The sequence below is a fragment of the Panthera leo genome, chromosome C1 (assembly GCF_018350215.1).
Source record: "Panthera leo isolate Ple1 chromosome C1, P.leo_Ple1_pat1.1, whole genome shotgun sequence".
Lineage (NCBI taxonomy): Eukaryota > Metazoa > Chordata > Mammalia > Carnivora > Felidae > Panthera > Panthera leo.
The window spans coordinates 181,319,995-181,334,657 of NC_056686.1; the positions used below are offsets into that span (position 1 = coordinate 181,319,995).

At 36.3% G+C, this 14,663-nt stretch overlaps 1 protein-coding gene across 2 annotated transcripts in view; it reads right to left on the reverse strand.

Annotated features, from left to right (window-relative positions):
* The window catches only part of DNAH7 (dynein axonemal heavy chain 7), a 261,805-nt gene that overhangs the window by 205,635 nt on the left and 41,507 nt on the right, over positions 1-14,663 (reverse strand). For both annotated transcript variants that reach the window (XM_042949526.1, XM_042949525.1), the window contains 3 exons: positions 12,572-12,691; positions 4,744-4,927; positions 3,962-4,141 (listed from right to left, as the gene is read on the reverse strand). In XM_042949526.1, the coding sequence (XP_042805460.1) occupies positions 3,962-4,141; positions 4,744-4,927; positions 12,572-12,691 (484 nt within the window). The remainder of the gene's footprint in view (positions 1-3,961; positions 4,142-4,743; positions 4,928-12,571; positions 12,692-14,663) is intronic.

Here is a 14,663-nt window from a genome sequence, read left to right on the forward strand (position 1 = left end):
CAGGCTCTGAGCCATCAGCCCAGAGCCCGACGCGGGGCTCGAACTCATGGACACGAGATCGTGACCTGAGCTGAAGTGGGACGCTTAACCGACTGAGCCACCCAGGCGCCCCTGTCTTTTATTTTTTCCTCACAAGGTCTTTTTGATTTTCTAATCTCTGTAGAAAGATATTCAGTCTAATCACAGAAGATATTAAATATCTAAGTTTCATTTAGTTTTTTGTTTTCCTTCAAGGCTACCAGGTTGTGTTTTGTTTTTCCAAATGGATGAAAGAACTGTCACTTGAAAATATACGCAGAATATGAGCATACAAAAACACCCAAGTCCACATTTTATTTGTGCAGTTGTAAATGCTAGCTTTCTGAAGGTAGTGCTTGCATTGTACTTTATTTTTAAAAAAATAAGCCAGCTCAATGTCATATCATCATATTCTTTGATGACAGTACTTTTTCACCTTGAGGGGTAATCTGTCTAGAACAAAGAAAAATTGTTTACTCATTCATTGACCTTTGATCTTTGATTCTGTGAACAGCAACTAGAGCAGACTAATCCCTAGCTGCAAGATGTGCATTCTGCTATTAACATAGGAATAATGGATCAGATAACAATTTTTAATAAGCAAATCTCAAAGCCTCGTCTCCTCTTTTCAAATAGGAGGGCAAGTAAATGTGCCTGCATGGTTTATTACCTTGAATCAAGTTACATTTAAAAATATACATGCTCTACCTCTCATTCAGAAGAAGAGATTTTTAACTGTAACCAACAAAAACTATGATCTTTAGGGGATATTCTACAGCATTCGCTTGATAACATCAAAGGATTCCTTAGAAACCTGGGTAATTTATTCGGGTATCTGGAGTGCATTTGCCCACTATGCCCCCTAGTGGGATTTTAGGAAATTCTATTGTTTAGAACTAGATGCTTCTTGAGAACTTTAGTGAAAAAATTGTATTTAAAAAATTTTCAAACTATTTATTTTAGTGGGGGGGGGGAGCAGAGAGAGAGGGAGAGACAGAATCCCAAGGAGGCTCCGTGCTGTCAGCGAGGAGCCTGATGCAGGGCTTGATCTCACAAACCATGAGATCATGACCCAAGCCAAAACCAAGAGTCAGACGCTTAACTGACTGAGCCACCCAGGTGCCCCCAAAAAAGTGTATTTTATTTTCACTTCAGTTTCTATCAAAGATTGTGATAAGAACATTTCTTATGAAAGTTCTTCCATGAGTGCCACTTCTGCAGTTGTTGTCAAAGGTCATTGAAACCAAGTTCAACGATCTTACTTGAAGTACCACCTATATTGCTTGTTTCCAAACCTAACTGATCACTAGAAAAATATCCCTAGATGATTCTGGCAAACTATTTCTAAGAACCAACTATCATGTTGAATTCACATCTCTAGGGCAAGAGGTGGTGATGATGGATTTGTATTTTTAAAATGTCACCAGGTGATGGTGACACATAGGGTTTCAGAACACTACCTCATGTACAATGTCCCATTTAAGACCTCCCTCTCAAAATCTGATACCAGGAAAAATACCTGAGCAGTCTAAATTAACTGTTTAATCCTAGTGAAAACGTGTCCAATTTTCCTCTTCACTTTAGAAACCAGGAAACTTAGAGCTTTATTTTATTTTAAAGTTTGTTTACTTATTTTGAGAGAGACAGAGAGAGAATCCCAAGCAGGCTCTGCACTGTCAGTACAAAGCCCAACTCAGGGATCCAACTCATGAACCATGAGATCATGACCTGAGCCCAAACCAAGAGTGGGCTGCTTAACCGACTATACCACCTAGGTGCCCCTGGAGCCATATTTTATAACCATTAAATCATAGCAACTGTATTCACTCAAATAATGGTAATCCTTTACTCCACTTTGAGCACATCTAGTACAGTAAAACCTTGGATTGCGAGTGACTTGTTCTGTGAGCGTTCTGCAAGATGAGTGAACATTTCTAATAAATGTTAACTTGGTAAATGAGCGATGTCTTGCAATACAAGTAGTACATGATCCTGAATGTCACATGATCACAAATGAGTCAATGGTTCTTGAAATTCACTTTGATATACAAGTGCTTTGGATTACAAGCATGTTTCTGGAATGAATTATGCTCGTAAATCAAGGTTTTACTGTTATTCTTATTAACTTGTTATATTTGTTTCATAAGCTCCCTCAAAAGTCATTCTTGAAAAAAAGCAGTGTATGACCAGAGAAGGAGGCAGTAGACTGAAATTAAACAAAAGACAAAGTAAACTACGTTTCTCGAGAGACTTCTATTTTTGGCAAAATGAGGAATAAATAACCTGAAAATAACTGTCTAGTTCAAAACATAGAAGTATATTGGAAAAATTGCCAAATTTAGCTTTTATAATACATAGCTAAGGAAGCTAAGGAAGCAATAATAGGGCAAGTCTAGGGGCCAAACGGCAGAGAACACGTGAATTGAGAGGCAATTGTGAGCAACTGCCCTGGAGATTGCTGATCGCTGGTGGCCTAAGCTTTGCTTTCATGAGTCTCCAGCAAAGTGGGCTTATGTGCAGGGGAGGAGAATGGAGTGAGAAAACAGCTGTCAGGAAACAAAGCCTCAAGCCTGAGCGAGAAGGGAAGTCATAACTGATACACCAGTGGGAAGCCAAGAACACTGAAATGTGACACAAAATTTCAGAATGCTGAAAGGTGATGGGACCTTTCAATGAGGGGGCAAAATTAAGGAAAATATCCTGGTTAGACCTTGTTTTTCAGTGGAGAAGAAAAGGATGGCCATCGTAAGAATTTATGACCACCAGCCTGTTCTCAGATTTGGGTAAGCATTCACACGGCCAGTGTTTTCCATGAAATTCTCAGCAAGAATTTTGTTAAAAATCATCCTTGGTAAGGGGCGCCTGGGTTGGCTCAGTCAGTTGGGTGACCGACTTCGGCTCAGGTCTTGATCTCACAGCTCGTGAGTTCAAGCCTTGCATGGGGCTCTGTGCTAACAGCTCAGAGCCTGGAGCCTGCTTTGGATTCGGTGTCTCCCTCTCTTTGTCCCTCTGCTGCTCGCACACTGTCTCTCTCTCAAAAATAAACATTAAAAAAAAAACAAACAAAGGTCCTTGGTCTGCAGAGGCCTCCAGAGTAAAATATGCAAATTCTAAAGGAACCAATTTAAATTAAGGCCTCAAGGATTTCCCTGCATGAAGTTCTTACATTTGTAAGCCCATAATAAGGTAGAAAGAGAAGAATGTGAACAGGGAAGGGCAGTGGGGAGCAGGGAGAGCTAAAATGTATCACTAATATTCCATTTCTCTAGTTAGATTGTAAGTAGATAGGGGTTAACTTTACTACCACTTAAAACTACACAATAGTCTCTTGGACTCCTGTATACATGAAATATTTGTAAACTATTTTAAAACTAAAACAAGAAAGCTACTGGTTGGAGTTACAAAGCTTGAAAACCTTTCCAATTAAGGAATTAGACACGCTCATTTCATATACTAGATTGCAGTAACTACTTTTGAAATGTCATAGTTCAGCATAGCTTTGCTAAATAAATGGCCAAAGAGAGAAGGGAAGTAGAATCTATGATTTGGAAGTACAGAGACATTACTACTTTTGGGAAAAGATATATGAGGAGAGTCTCATCGACTGGGGGACAGTTTTACAGAGCTAGCAAAGTGTAATGGAGGTCTATGGCATGGCCTGTGTGCTACAGCCAATACTCACTGACTGCTTTAAACCTGGTCACAACTTAAAACTTTCCCTTAAGAAAATTCTCAGTCTAGTGGAAGACTAGGAAGAAACTAGGAATACTGTAAGAGCAGCTAATGGGAAAATTGTATTTTTTTTAATTAAAATTTTCTGATAAGTCAATGTTACTAGGCCATTTATATTATGCAAAGCAGAGGATATGTGTCCACAGCTTTTAGAGGTTGAAGTGAATATCATCATGCAAATTCAAACAATCATAATATCCTTGTTACTTACCCATTTGGAATACAATTTGGTCTCAACTCTTGGCACAAAACTGACAGCCTTAATCATGATATCATACACATTTAGAAGGATGTCTATATAGTCACTGAACTCAGGTTCAAACTTAATGGTGTCATTTTCAAGAATCAGCCTCATGATGAAACCTGGATGTTCAAAAGCTCTAACAGAATCCTGCAAAAAATATTCATAAGTGTATGTGAATATTGACATGAATTGAGAGAGACTCAAGAGTGCACTGGTCCCAATTAGAACACATGGGAACTCACCCTTCCTCTTATGCCCTAGACAATTAAGCCAATGAGGAGCTCTACTAAAAAGGTCAAGAGCAATTTCCAGCTAGACTTGTTGGTATCTAGTATTCACTGGGCCTACAGATCAATTATAGTGTCAAGTTTCCAGAAAAAGGAGGATATGCATAGCAGTGGGGCTCTAGAATCACATAAGAAAGAGTCCAAGAGAACATTTCAATTCTTAGGCCCAGCTCACATTCTAACAGGACCTTCTTCCAGAAAGAAAAGAGTTCCTTGCAGAAATCTCCAGCCATCATGACCCAAATTTCCCAATAATGAGAATTTTCACTTCTCTTCACTAATCCGCAGCAATGTGATGAGAATCATATATCCTGAATATTCAGGTTGATGCTAACTTTTTTACAACAGGTAAGTGGTCTAAAGATTTACTTCCTCATCTGCTACTGGTAGATTTTTTTTTTATCTTTTCCCTTTTGAAAAGAAATTAGGAGATGAATACTGGTGTAACTACACCATACTTACTGGTGGTCGTGCAATTAGGTCTGTGAAATCCTGCATGGAGACCAAAGTGAGTTCCTGCAGCTGTAAAGTCATAAGTGTAGCAGCGCAGTTGAAAAAAGATTCCAATTTGGCATTGCTGTCACCAGTTGGCAATTGCTTTTTTTTATTACCCTGGTAATAAATATTCTGCACTTCTGGAAACCACCTTGAAAGCACAAAAGACTTTTAGAAGTTAATACTTTCAGCGAATTACTCCTTTTACATTAAGCATTAACAGTAACTTCTGGACATCCAAAGGTCTTCACAGAGAGCTGTATTGCTCACTGACATTATCCACCCTCTGAAATGTAAGCAGTAGCATATTTCACTTTTGCTAGGAAAAGAAATGTTCATCATAGCCGATAGAAAATGACTCAACAATGTGATGCTGTAAGAAAAAACTGGAAGTCTAACTCCTGAAACCATGATTCCTATACTACTGAAATAAAAACTATTGGATATTACAAAATACTCCTTACCAGTCTCTAAAATGTTCCTCAGGGAACGAATTTGTTAAACGTAAATGTAAATATCTGATTAGACCAAGAGAGTTATTTGGTTCAACCAAATAGGTTGAATTTTATCCTATGCTTTTTCACAATGACTTGAAAACAAGACAAACCAATAAAATCAAGTGTATATGTTCTTATTCCCCTCAACGTGAAATCCTGAAAGAATGACTGATTTAAAACAGTTTCAAATGTGTATGTATCTTTGTAACAAAAGGCTAACAGTAAATTTATAAACAAAAATTCAAGTTTCCAATTTATAAAACCACTAACACTACAAAATTAAGGAATGTTAATATTTCTTTCATAAGAGATAATGGATTTTTTAAAAGTAGAGTGCACATATTTTTAGGAGTTGCCTGAATGCTCCAAGAGAGATCTAAATATTAAATATATGTATTCATTCCTTTAACAAATAGGTGTTTAGCATCTATTGTGCATTAGGAACAGTGTCACAAGAGATATAAAAAGATATGACATCATCCTTTCTCTTATAATAATGAAGGCAATGTGTCATAGCAGAAAGACAGTCTTGAAGTCAAAGGATTAAAATATAATTTTCCATGTAAGTAACAGAGAAGGGTTTTATAATGAAGATGGCATTTCACTGAAGGATGGAAATGAAATGAGGAAGATTGTGAGAAAACGACCTGAAGTAGAAGTAGGATAATAAGAAAAAAATAGGTGGATAAGTGGGGCTAATATATGTAAATCATTTCATTGTCTGTAATGGAGATAATATAAAGATTTCTTCCTAGAATAGGAAGAAATAAGTGGGAGAAAGTCTGTAAGGACTTTTGCACAACCTGAGAACTAAACACAAGAAGTTGCGAAGGCCTCATGCTCCAAAATAAAGCCATGGTAGATAATTCTCCGGTAAGTTGTCATTGTTTAAGCAATAAATAAAGAGGACAAGAGGCAAATACCAAGTAGTGAAGGGCAAAGCTAGATTAAGAAAGGAGACTGAGAAACTTCCAGTAGTTCAGACAAGAGATGGAATAAGTTTGGGGCTATATCACTGGATAAAGCGTTTGTCTTTTTTTTTTTTTTTTTTTTAAAGAAAATCTTGGGGCGCCTGGGTGGCTCAGTCGGTTAAGCGTCCGACTTCAGCTCAGGTCATGATCTCAAGGTCCGTGAGTTCGAGCCCCGCGTCGGGCTCTGTGCTGACAGCTCAGAGCCTGGAGTCTGCTTTGGGTTCTGTCTCCCTCTCTCTCTTACCCTCCCCCATTCATACTCTGTCTCTCTCTGTCTCAAAAATAAATTTAAAAAAATAAAAGTTTAAAAAAAAAAAAAAAGAAAATCTAAAAATTTTTCAGCCATTGTCCCAAAGGCTCCCTATTATGTATAAAACATTTGGTACAAAATTGTTACTCAGTCTTCAAAGTACTTATGGGCTAATGGAGGAAAAGACAAACACATAAATACATATTATAAAAGGAAGGAATTCTAACAGAATAAAGTATCAGAGGTATTCAGATGGGAGAGATAATTTTTCAAGAGGTAACCATAGAGATTTCACAGAAGAAATGTCATTTGGACTGCATATTGAAGGACAGAAGAGAAACTTCTCCAGTAATAAGAAGTACCATAAGTAGTGTGAATCACAATATTTTGGTGATGGCATTCAAGAAGCTTTTGTTCTGTTTAATTTCCTTAACCTCTGATTCAATTTGATATAATTACGTGTGCAAAGACGGCAATGCTAAGAGGGAGGCAACTAAACAACTTTCAAATTTTCCTAGAATCCCCATCCTACATATAAAAAAAATACGTAACTATTTTAAAAATCAATAATTGGGGGTGCCCGGGTGGCTTAATCAGTTAAGCTTCTGACTTTGGCTCAGGTCACGATCTCACGATATGTGGGTTTGAGCTCCGCATCGGGCTCTGTGCTGACAGCTCCGAGCCTGGAGCCTGCTTCAGATTCTGTGTGTCTCTCTCTGTCTCTCAAAAAGAATAAATAAACATAAAAATAAAAATCAATAATTGGCTAAAAAGGAGAACAAAGAGCCTTTACCCATTGAATACTTAACAGTGGTAAGATACAGTTACAGACTAGTCTTATAAGTTATGTCCTGTTTAACATGACAGTTTCTCCAGGCATGGCCCAAGGTGAAAGTCTTTTCAGAACTGAGAATGCAAGAGATAGGTTAGGTCCAGGTTGCAAAAGACCTTAAAAAAGGTTAAGAAATGTTGACTTATTTGGTCAATGAAAGGTAAGCAATGAATTAGGGGTTAAGATTCATGTGCCAGTAGTTTGTAGGCTACCTGGGAGATTAAAAGAGCCTGCCCCGAGTAGTTGCAATGGGAATAAAGGGAAAGGCGTACACACAGAAGAGGCTTCTGAGAGAAGATAAAAAAATAGTTGGTTGTCCTAAGTCTCAAAGAATACAAAAGGATTGAAATCATACCAATTCTAAATCAGTAACAGAAGGACACTCTGGAAATTTACAGATACATGGAAATTAAACAACATAGTCCTAAAGAACCAGCCAATCAAAAAGGAAATCACAAGGGAAATATGAAAATAATTCGAGATGAATGAAAATGAAAACTTTACCAAAAATCACAGAATGAAAAAAAAGCAATGACCAGAGGGAAATTTATAGTGGTCAACACCTACATTAAAAAATAAAAAAAGATCTTGGAGGGGCACCTGGGTGGCTCAGCAGTTGAGTGTCTGATTTCTGCTTGGGTCATGATCTCATGGTTCATGGGTTCAAGCCCTGCATTGGGCTCCAGACTGATGGTGTGGAGCCAGCTTGCGATATTCATTCTCTCTCTCTCTCTCTCTCTCTCTCTCTCTCTCTCCCTCCCTCCCTCCCTCCCTCCCTCTCTTCCACCCCTCCTGCACTCACGTTTTCTCTCTTTCTCAAAAAAAATAAATAAATAACTTTAGGGGGTGCCTGGGTGGCTCAGTCAATTGAGCATCCGACTTCAGCTCAGGTCATGATCTCATGGTTTGTGAGCTTAAGCCCCTCATGGGGCTCTGTGCTGACAGCTCGGGGCCTGGAGCCTGCTTCGGATTCTCTGTCTCCCTCTCTGCCCCTCCCCTGCTCATGCTCTGTCTCTCTCTGTCCCTCAAAAATAAATAAATAACTGTTGAAAAAAAATTGTTTTAATTAAAAAAGGTCTTAACTCAATACCCTAAAATTCCACTCAAAACTGGAAAAAGAAGAGGAAACTAAACTCAAATCAAGGAGAAAAGAAGAAATAAAGATTAAGTGGAAAAAATAGAGAATTAAAAAAATAGAGACCCAAAACAGACTCAAAAGTTGGCTTTTTAAAAGATCAGCAAAATTGACAAAACTATAGCTAACTGACCAAAATTGAAAGAAAGAAAGAAAGAAAGAAAGAAAGAAAGAAAGAAAGAAAGACTCAAATTGTTAAAATTAGGAGTGAAAAAGAGAACATTAATATTCACCTTATAGATATTTTTAAAAACTACAAATGGATTTAATGAACAATTATATGCCAACAAATTAATCTAGCAAATTCCTAGAAAGATACAAACTGCGAAACTAACTCAAAAAGAAATAGAAAACATGAATAGAGCTATAACAAGAGGCTGAGCTAAAAACCAGAAAATTTTCTAAAAAAATAAAAAGACCAGGCCCCAGGAAAAGATGGCTTCACTAGTAGGTTCTATAGAACATTTAAAGAAGAATTAACAACAATTCTTACCAACTCTGCCTAGAGAGAGTGGGGGGAGAGAGAGAGAAATGCTTCCTCATTCTATGAGGCCAGTATTATACCAAAACCAGACAAAGATATCACAAGAAAAAACTAAAGACCAGTATTCCTTTTGAATATACACAGAAAAATCCTCAACAAAGTACTCGCAAATGGAATCCAGTAGCACATAAAAAGAATTATACTCCACGGCTAAGTGGGACTTATTTCAGGAATGAAAGATTAGTTCAATATATTAAAATGAATATATTAATAAAGTAGAAAAACCCATTACGATCTCAGGTGCAGAAAAAACATTTGGTAAAATCTGCCCTATTGCATGATAAAAACAATCAAGAAACGAAAAATGAAAGGGAAATTCCTCAACCTGATAAAGGAAAACTATATAGCTAACTAAATGCTGCAAGACCGAAAGCCTTCCCCTACCTAACATCATGAACAGAATAAGGATGTCTACCCTTGCCACTTCTTTTCAACACTGTACTGCAGATTCTAACCAAAGCAATTTGGCAAGGAGAAGAAAAAAATCAAATGCTTCTGAGAAATGAAGAAGTAGAACTATCTCTATTTCCAGATAGCACAAACTTACATAGAGAAAGATATAAAGGTTCCACACAAAAAAAACTATTTGTGCTAAGAAGCAAGTTTAGCAAGGTTGCAAGACACAAGATCAATATATAAAAAAATTAATAGGCTTTATCAAAATGAAAAATATTCGTACCTCAAAGGACTTCTCAGGAAAGTGAAAGGATCCGCCACATAAAGAGACAAAAATTTGCAAATCATGTAACCAATGAAGATTCAGTAACAAGAATATATAAAGAGCTCTTACAATTCAGCAATAAAAAGATCATTCAATACAAAGAGAGCAATGATTTGAATAGACATTTATCCAAACAAGATATGTATAATATATATATATATATATATATATATATATATATATATATATATAGACAATAAGCATATGAAAAAATGTTCAACATAGTCATCAGAGAAATGCAAATCAAAACCACAATAAGAACTTTACATCTATTAGGATGACTATAATCAGAAAGATGGGCAATAACAAGTGTCAATAAAGATGTGGAGAATTGGAACCCTCATACATTGTTGGTAGGAACATAAATCTGACCCTTTAGGAAGCACTGTGGCAGTTCCTCAAAAAGTTAAACATAGAGTTATTATACAGCCCAGCAATTCTACTCCTAGGTGTATACCCAAGAGAACTGAAAACACATTCGTAGCATCATTCCTAATAGGCAAAAAGTAGCAACAACACAAATGTATGTGTACTGATGAATGGATAAACAAAATGTGTTAGATCCATATGATGAAATATTATTTAGCCATGAGGAGGAATAAAGTATTGATATATGCTATAACATGGATGAACCTTGAAAACATTATGCTTAGTGTAAGAAGCCAAACACAAATGGCTACATATTATATCATTCCACTTACATGAAACATTCAGAATGGAGATAGAAAGTCTATTGGTGATGGCCAGGGCAAATGTGGAGTGATTGGTAACAGATAAAGGGTTTCTTTTGGGGGTATGGAATTAGTGGTGATTATTGCAAAAACTTGTGAATATATTATAAACCACTAATATGTACACATGAAAGTGGTAAGTTTTAGGGTAAGTGAATTATATCTCAGCTTAAGAAAAAACACAGCCATACACTGCTTATGGCTGGGGGCAGGCTGGAGGTGGTGAAGATGTTGATGATAACCAAGAGACAGAAAAAGTCATAAAGTTTTCAACTTGGCCTAGGAATGGTCCAGAACAGGTAGAGTCTCAGATCTGGAAGAAAGAATAAGCCCTGTTATGGAGATGCTGAGATTCTGATGCTGATATAGCATGGAGATACAGAGTACAGAATTAGTAACAAGGGCCTAGAACTCCAAAAGCATAAGATCTTCAGACAGATGAAACAGATGAAATCATGACATTGTCAAGAATATAAAGAAGACAAGAGCAAACTTAGGGGTTTGCACTTGATGGGCCTCTATTCTTAGGGATAGTAAAATTAAGTACAGCTGGGGGAAAAACAGATTAAAAAAAGAAACAGTTGGGGTGCCTGGGTGGCTCAGCTGGTTGAGCATCTGGCTTCAGCTCAGGTCATGATCTCACAGTTTGTGAGTTCGAGCCCCGCATCAGGCTCTGTGCTGATGGCTCAGAGCCTGGAGCCTGTTTCGAATTCTGTGTCTCCTTCTCTCTCTGCTCCTCCCCCACTCATGTTCTGTCTCTCTCTTTCAAAAATAAATAAAAACATTTTAAAAAATTAAAAAAAAAAAAAAAGAAACAGTGGCACATGGACCTAGAAAAATGGGTTTCCAGAAGGCAAGGGTGATAAACCATAGCAACTACTGCATAACAGCAAAGGATGAGTATGCAAAGAAAGGTCTGGGTTTCGGGTAGAGGTCCTAATTAATCATTTACCAATTGTTTCTTCACTGCGGTGAGGTGATGTTCTGCCTTTTAGCCATGATAAACACATTCTGGCTCACTATTTAAAGTATGGTCAGAGTGTTGTCTGAGAGTCAATCAGGAAGCATCAAGAGATACAGCTCATCAGTCTACAACTCTCAGCAAAAGTTTTCAATAAAGGTCTGTACTCTGCTCTGTACTTTGACACCCAATTTACCAAAATTTACAGTTGTAATATATTCCTGAGGTATAACTCTGAAGTTATAGATCAAGAAAATGTACTTGTATTCTGTCTTAAGAGGTCATTTTATTCTCTGTAATGATAGGGTTTCATTCTACATCTCTCCTCTGTTGAACGTTAACTAAATACTAATATTAAATAAAAGTCTAGAGTTCTTTCAAATAATGCCAAATATTTGATTATAACATATTGGAGAAGAAAAAAAGATAAAGGAAAGGTTCAGTCTTCAACTATCAGGATATATTTCTAAATAACTTTTGGAAATCATGAAGCCATGCTGGAGTTTCACGGCCTCTGTTATCTGCAATTTGACCTAATTTTAATGTCCTATTTGTAACAACCTAATAACCCACGAGAGAAACAGTTTTCCTGTATTGTTTCACAGCATATCGTCTGGCACCTAGATCAATAATTTTCATATCTGGCTATTCCATTTTGAAGGGTCAAACCAAAAAGATGTTGAATTAATCATTTGAGAGGTCTAACCTCTCACTGTCATTGTAAACTCATTTAAAGAATATATTTTCTCCACCTAATCATGCTTTAAACTCTTCTGCATCCCCAATCCAAAAGCAAAATCAAAGAGGTACAGTGCCTTATACATATTAATAGATGTCATAAATATCTAGCAAATGGATTAGTTGATGATCATTCCTCCCATTACATTCAACCCCACTCTCAGAGCATTAAGTAGAAACCAGACATTGGGGGAAGAAAGCACTATAATCATTTTAGTTTCTGCATCATCTGTGCTGTGTAGGACATCTTCTGGATGGACATTACAGACCAAGGCACTTAAAGACATTATATTTAATTCTTGAACAGGAATAATTAAAAATGTTTTAATGGGATTTTCTAAATGCATTTAAAATATAGTTCCCCACCAATCACATTTTTAAACTTGTTTTCTTCCATGAAACTTCAAAACTTTACATTTTAAGTAGAGTCTCTTTGGCAGATTCCATGTGTTTCATGACAATGGTCTGAAATACTGATAGCTCTAATGCATCCTGGCGATTATGAAATTCTTCTGTATCAACTAAACGTAATTTTCTGCAAGAGATAAAAATGAACAATAATTAAGGCAGGAGGTTTTTTTTGCATTTAATATTTTTGTTAACTGATCTCCTCCAAAATAGGATATTCCTAGGCTCATTAAGGTTTGTGTTTAATAAAATATTTAAAAACCTGAGATTTTAAAACGTAATTTTAATTTTAAAATAATTAATGTAATTAAATTCAATAGGAACACACGATCATGAAATGTCACTGTGAAATAGAAGAGAGTTGACATGTTTTTATTTTTGGTTTCAAACTGGAACAATTAAAAAACAGGAAAAGAGGTGAAGCTCAAAGCTTACAAAGCTCCTAAAACAAAAATTGCACCCACTCTGAAAAGAAAGCAACCTTAGATTTTAGGGTGTCATGGTGTGGTAGAGTTCTCACAAGTAAGACCTACTGTATCAAAATATTTTGATCCTGTCCGGTTTTGATTTTTTTTTTTTTTTTTTTTTTAAGAAAACACAGTGCTTACTCTAGTCAACAATTCTCCATACAACTCCTTTTCTGACTACAGTGCTATGGATCTTTGTTATACATGATTTATACCTTTAAGATTTTCTGTTGGGAAAACTGGACAGCCACATGCAAAAGAATGAAACTGAATCCGTATCTTACACCATACACAAGAATTAACTCAAAATGGATTAAAGACTTAAATGTAAGACCTGAAACCATAAAATTCCTAGAAGAAAACATAGGTGGTAAGCTCCTTGACATCAGCGTTGGCAATGATTTTTTTTGGATCTGATGCCAAAAGCAAAGGCAACAAAAGCAAAAAAATAAACATGTGAGACTACATTAAATAAAAAAGCTTCTGCACAGCAAAAGTAAGTCATTAACAAAATGAAAAGGCATCCCACTGAATGGGAGAAAATATTTGCAAATTAAATACTGATAGGGGTTAATGTAAAGAATTTATAAAGAACACATACAACCCAATAGAAAAAAAATCTGATTAACAAATGGGCAGATATTTGAATAGACATTTTTCCAAAGAAGATATACAAATGGCCAAAACGTACATGAAAAGATGATCACTAATCATCAGGGAAATACAAATCAAAACCACAATGATACATCATCTCAAACCTGTTAGAATAACTATTACAAAAAAGATAAGTAACAACTTTTGGTGAGAATGTAAAGAGAGAATTCTTGCGTACTCCTGTTGGAAATCTAAATTTGTGCAGCCACTAAGGAAAACAATATGGAGGTTCCTCAAAAAACAAAAAATAGAACTACCATGTTATTATCTAGCAATTACATTTCTCGGTATTTATCCCAAGAAAACAAAAACACTAATTCAAAAAGATTTATGCACCCCCTTGTTCATTGTGTTATGTATAATAGCCAAAACATGGAAACAACCTAAATGTCCATTGCAAGATAAAGAAAATGTGGTATACACACACAACGGAACACTATTCAACCATAAAACAGAATGAAATCTTGCCACTTGAGACATCATGGGTGGACCCTGAAGGCATGCTAAGTGAAATAAGTCACACATAGAAAGACAAATACCTTTATGATCTCATGTATATGAAATCTAAAACAACAACAAAAACAAGGCTCATGGATATGGTTGGTGGTTGCCTGAGGCAGAGGCTGGAGGGCAGGCAAAATGAGCGTTGGGGGTCAAAAGGTACAAATTCCCAGTTATAAAATAAGTAAGTCACGGGAAGTAACATATGGCATGGTGACTAGGGATAATAATACTGCACTGCATATTTGAAAGTAGCTATGAGAGTGGATCTTGAAAGTTATCAACAAGAAAAAATTTTTTATGTACGAGGGTAGATGTTAACCAAACTGTTGTGGTGATCATTTTGCAATATATATACAATATATACAAACATCACATCATTAGGGTGTATACCTGAAACTAATATGTTACATGTCAATTCATTTTGCCACTCAGCCACCAGACCAATTTTCCCTGCAGCTCCTTAGTGTTTGATTT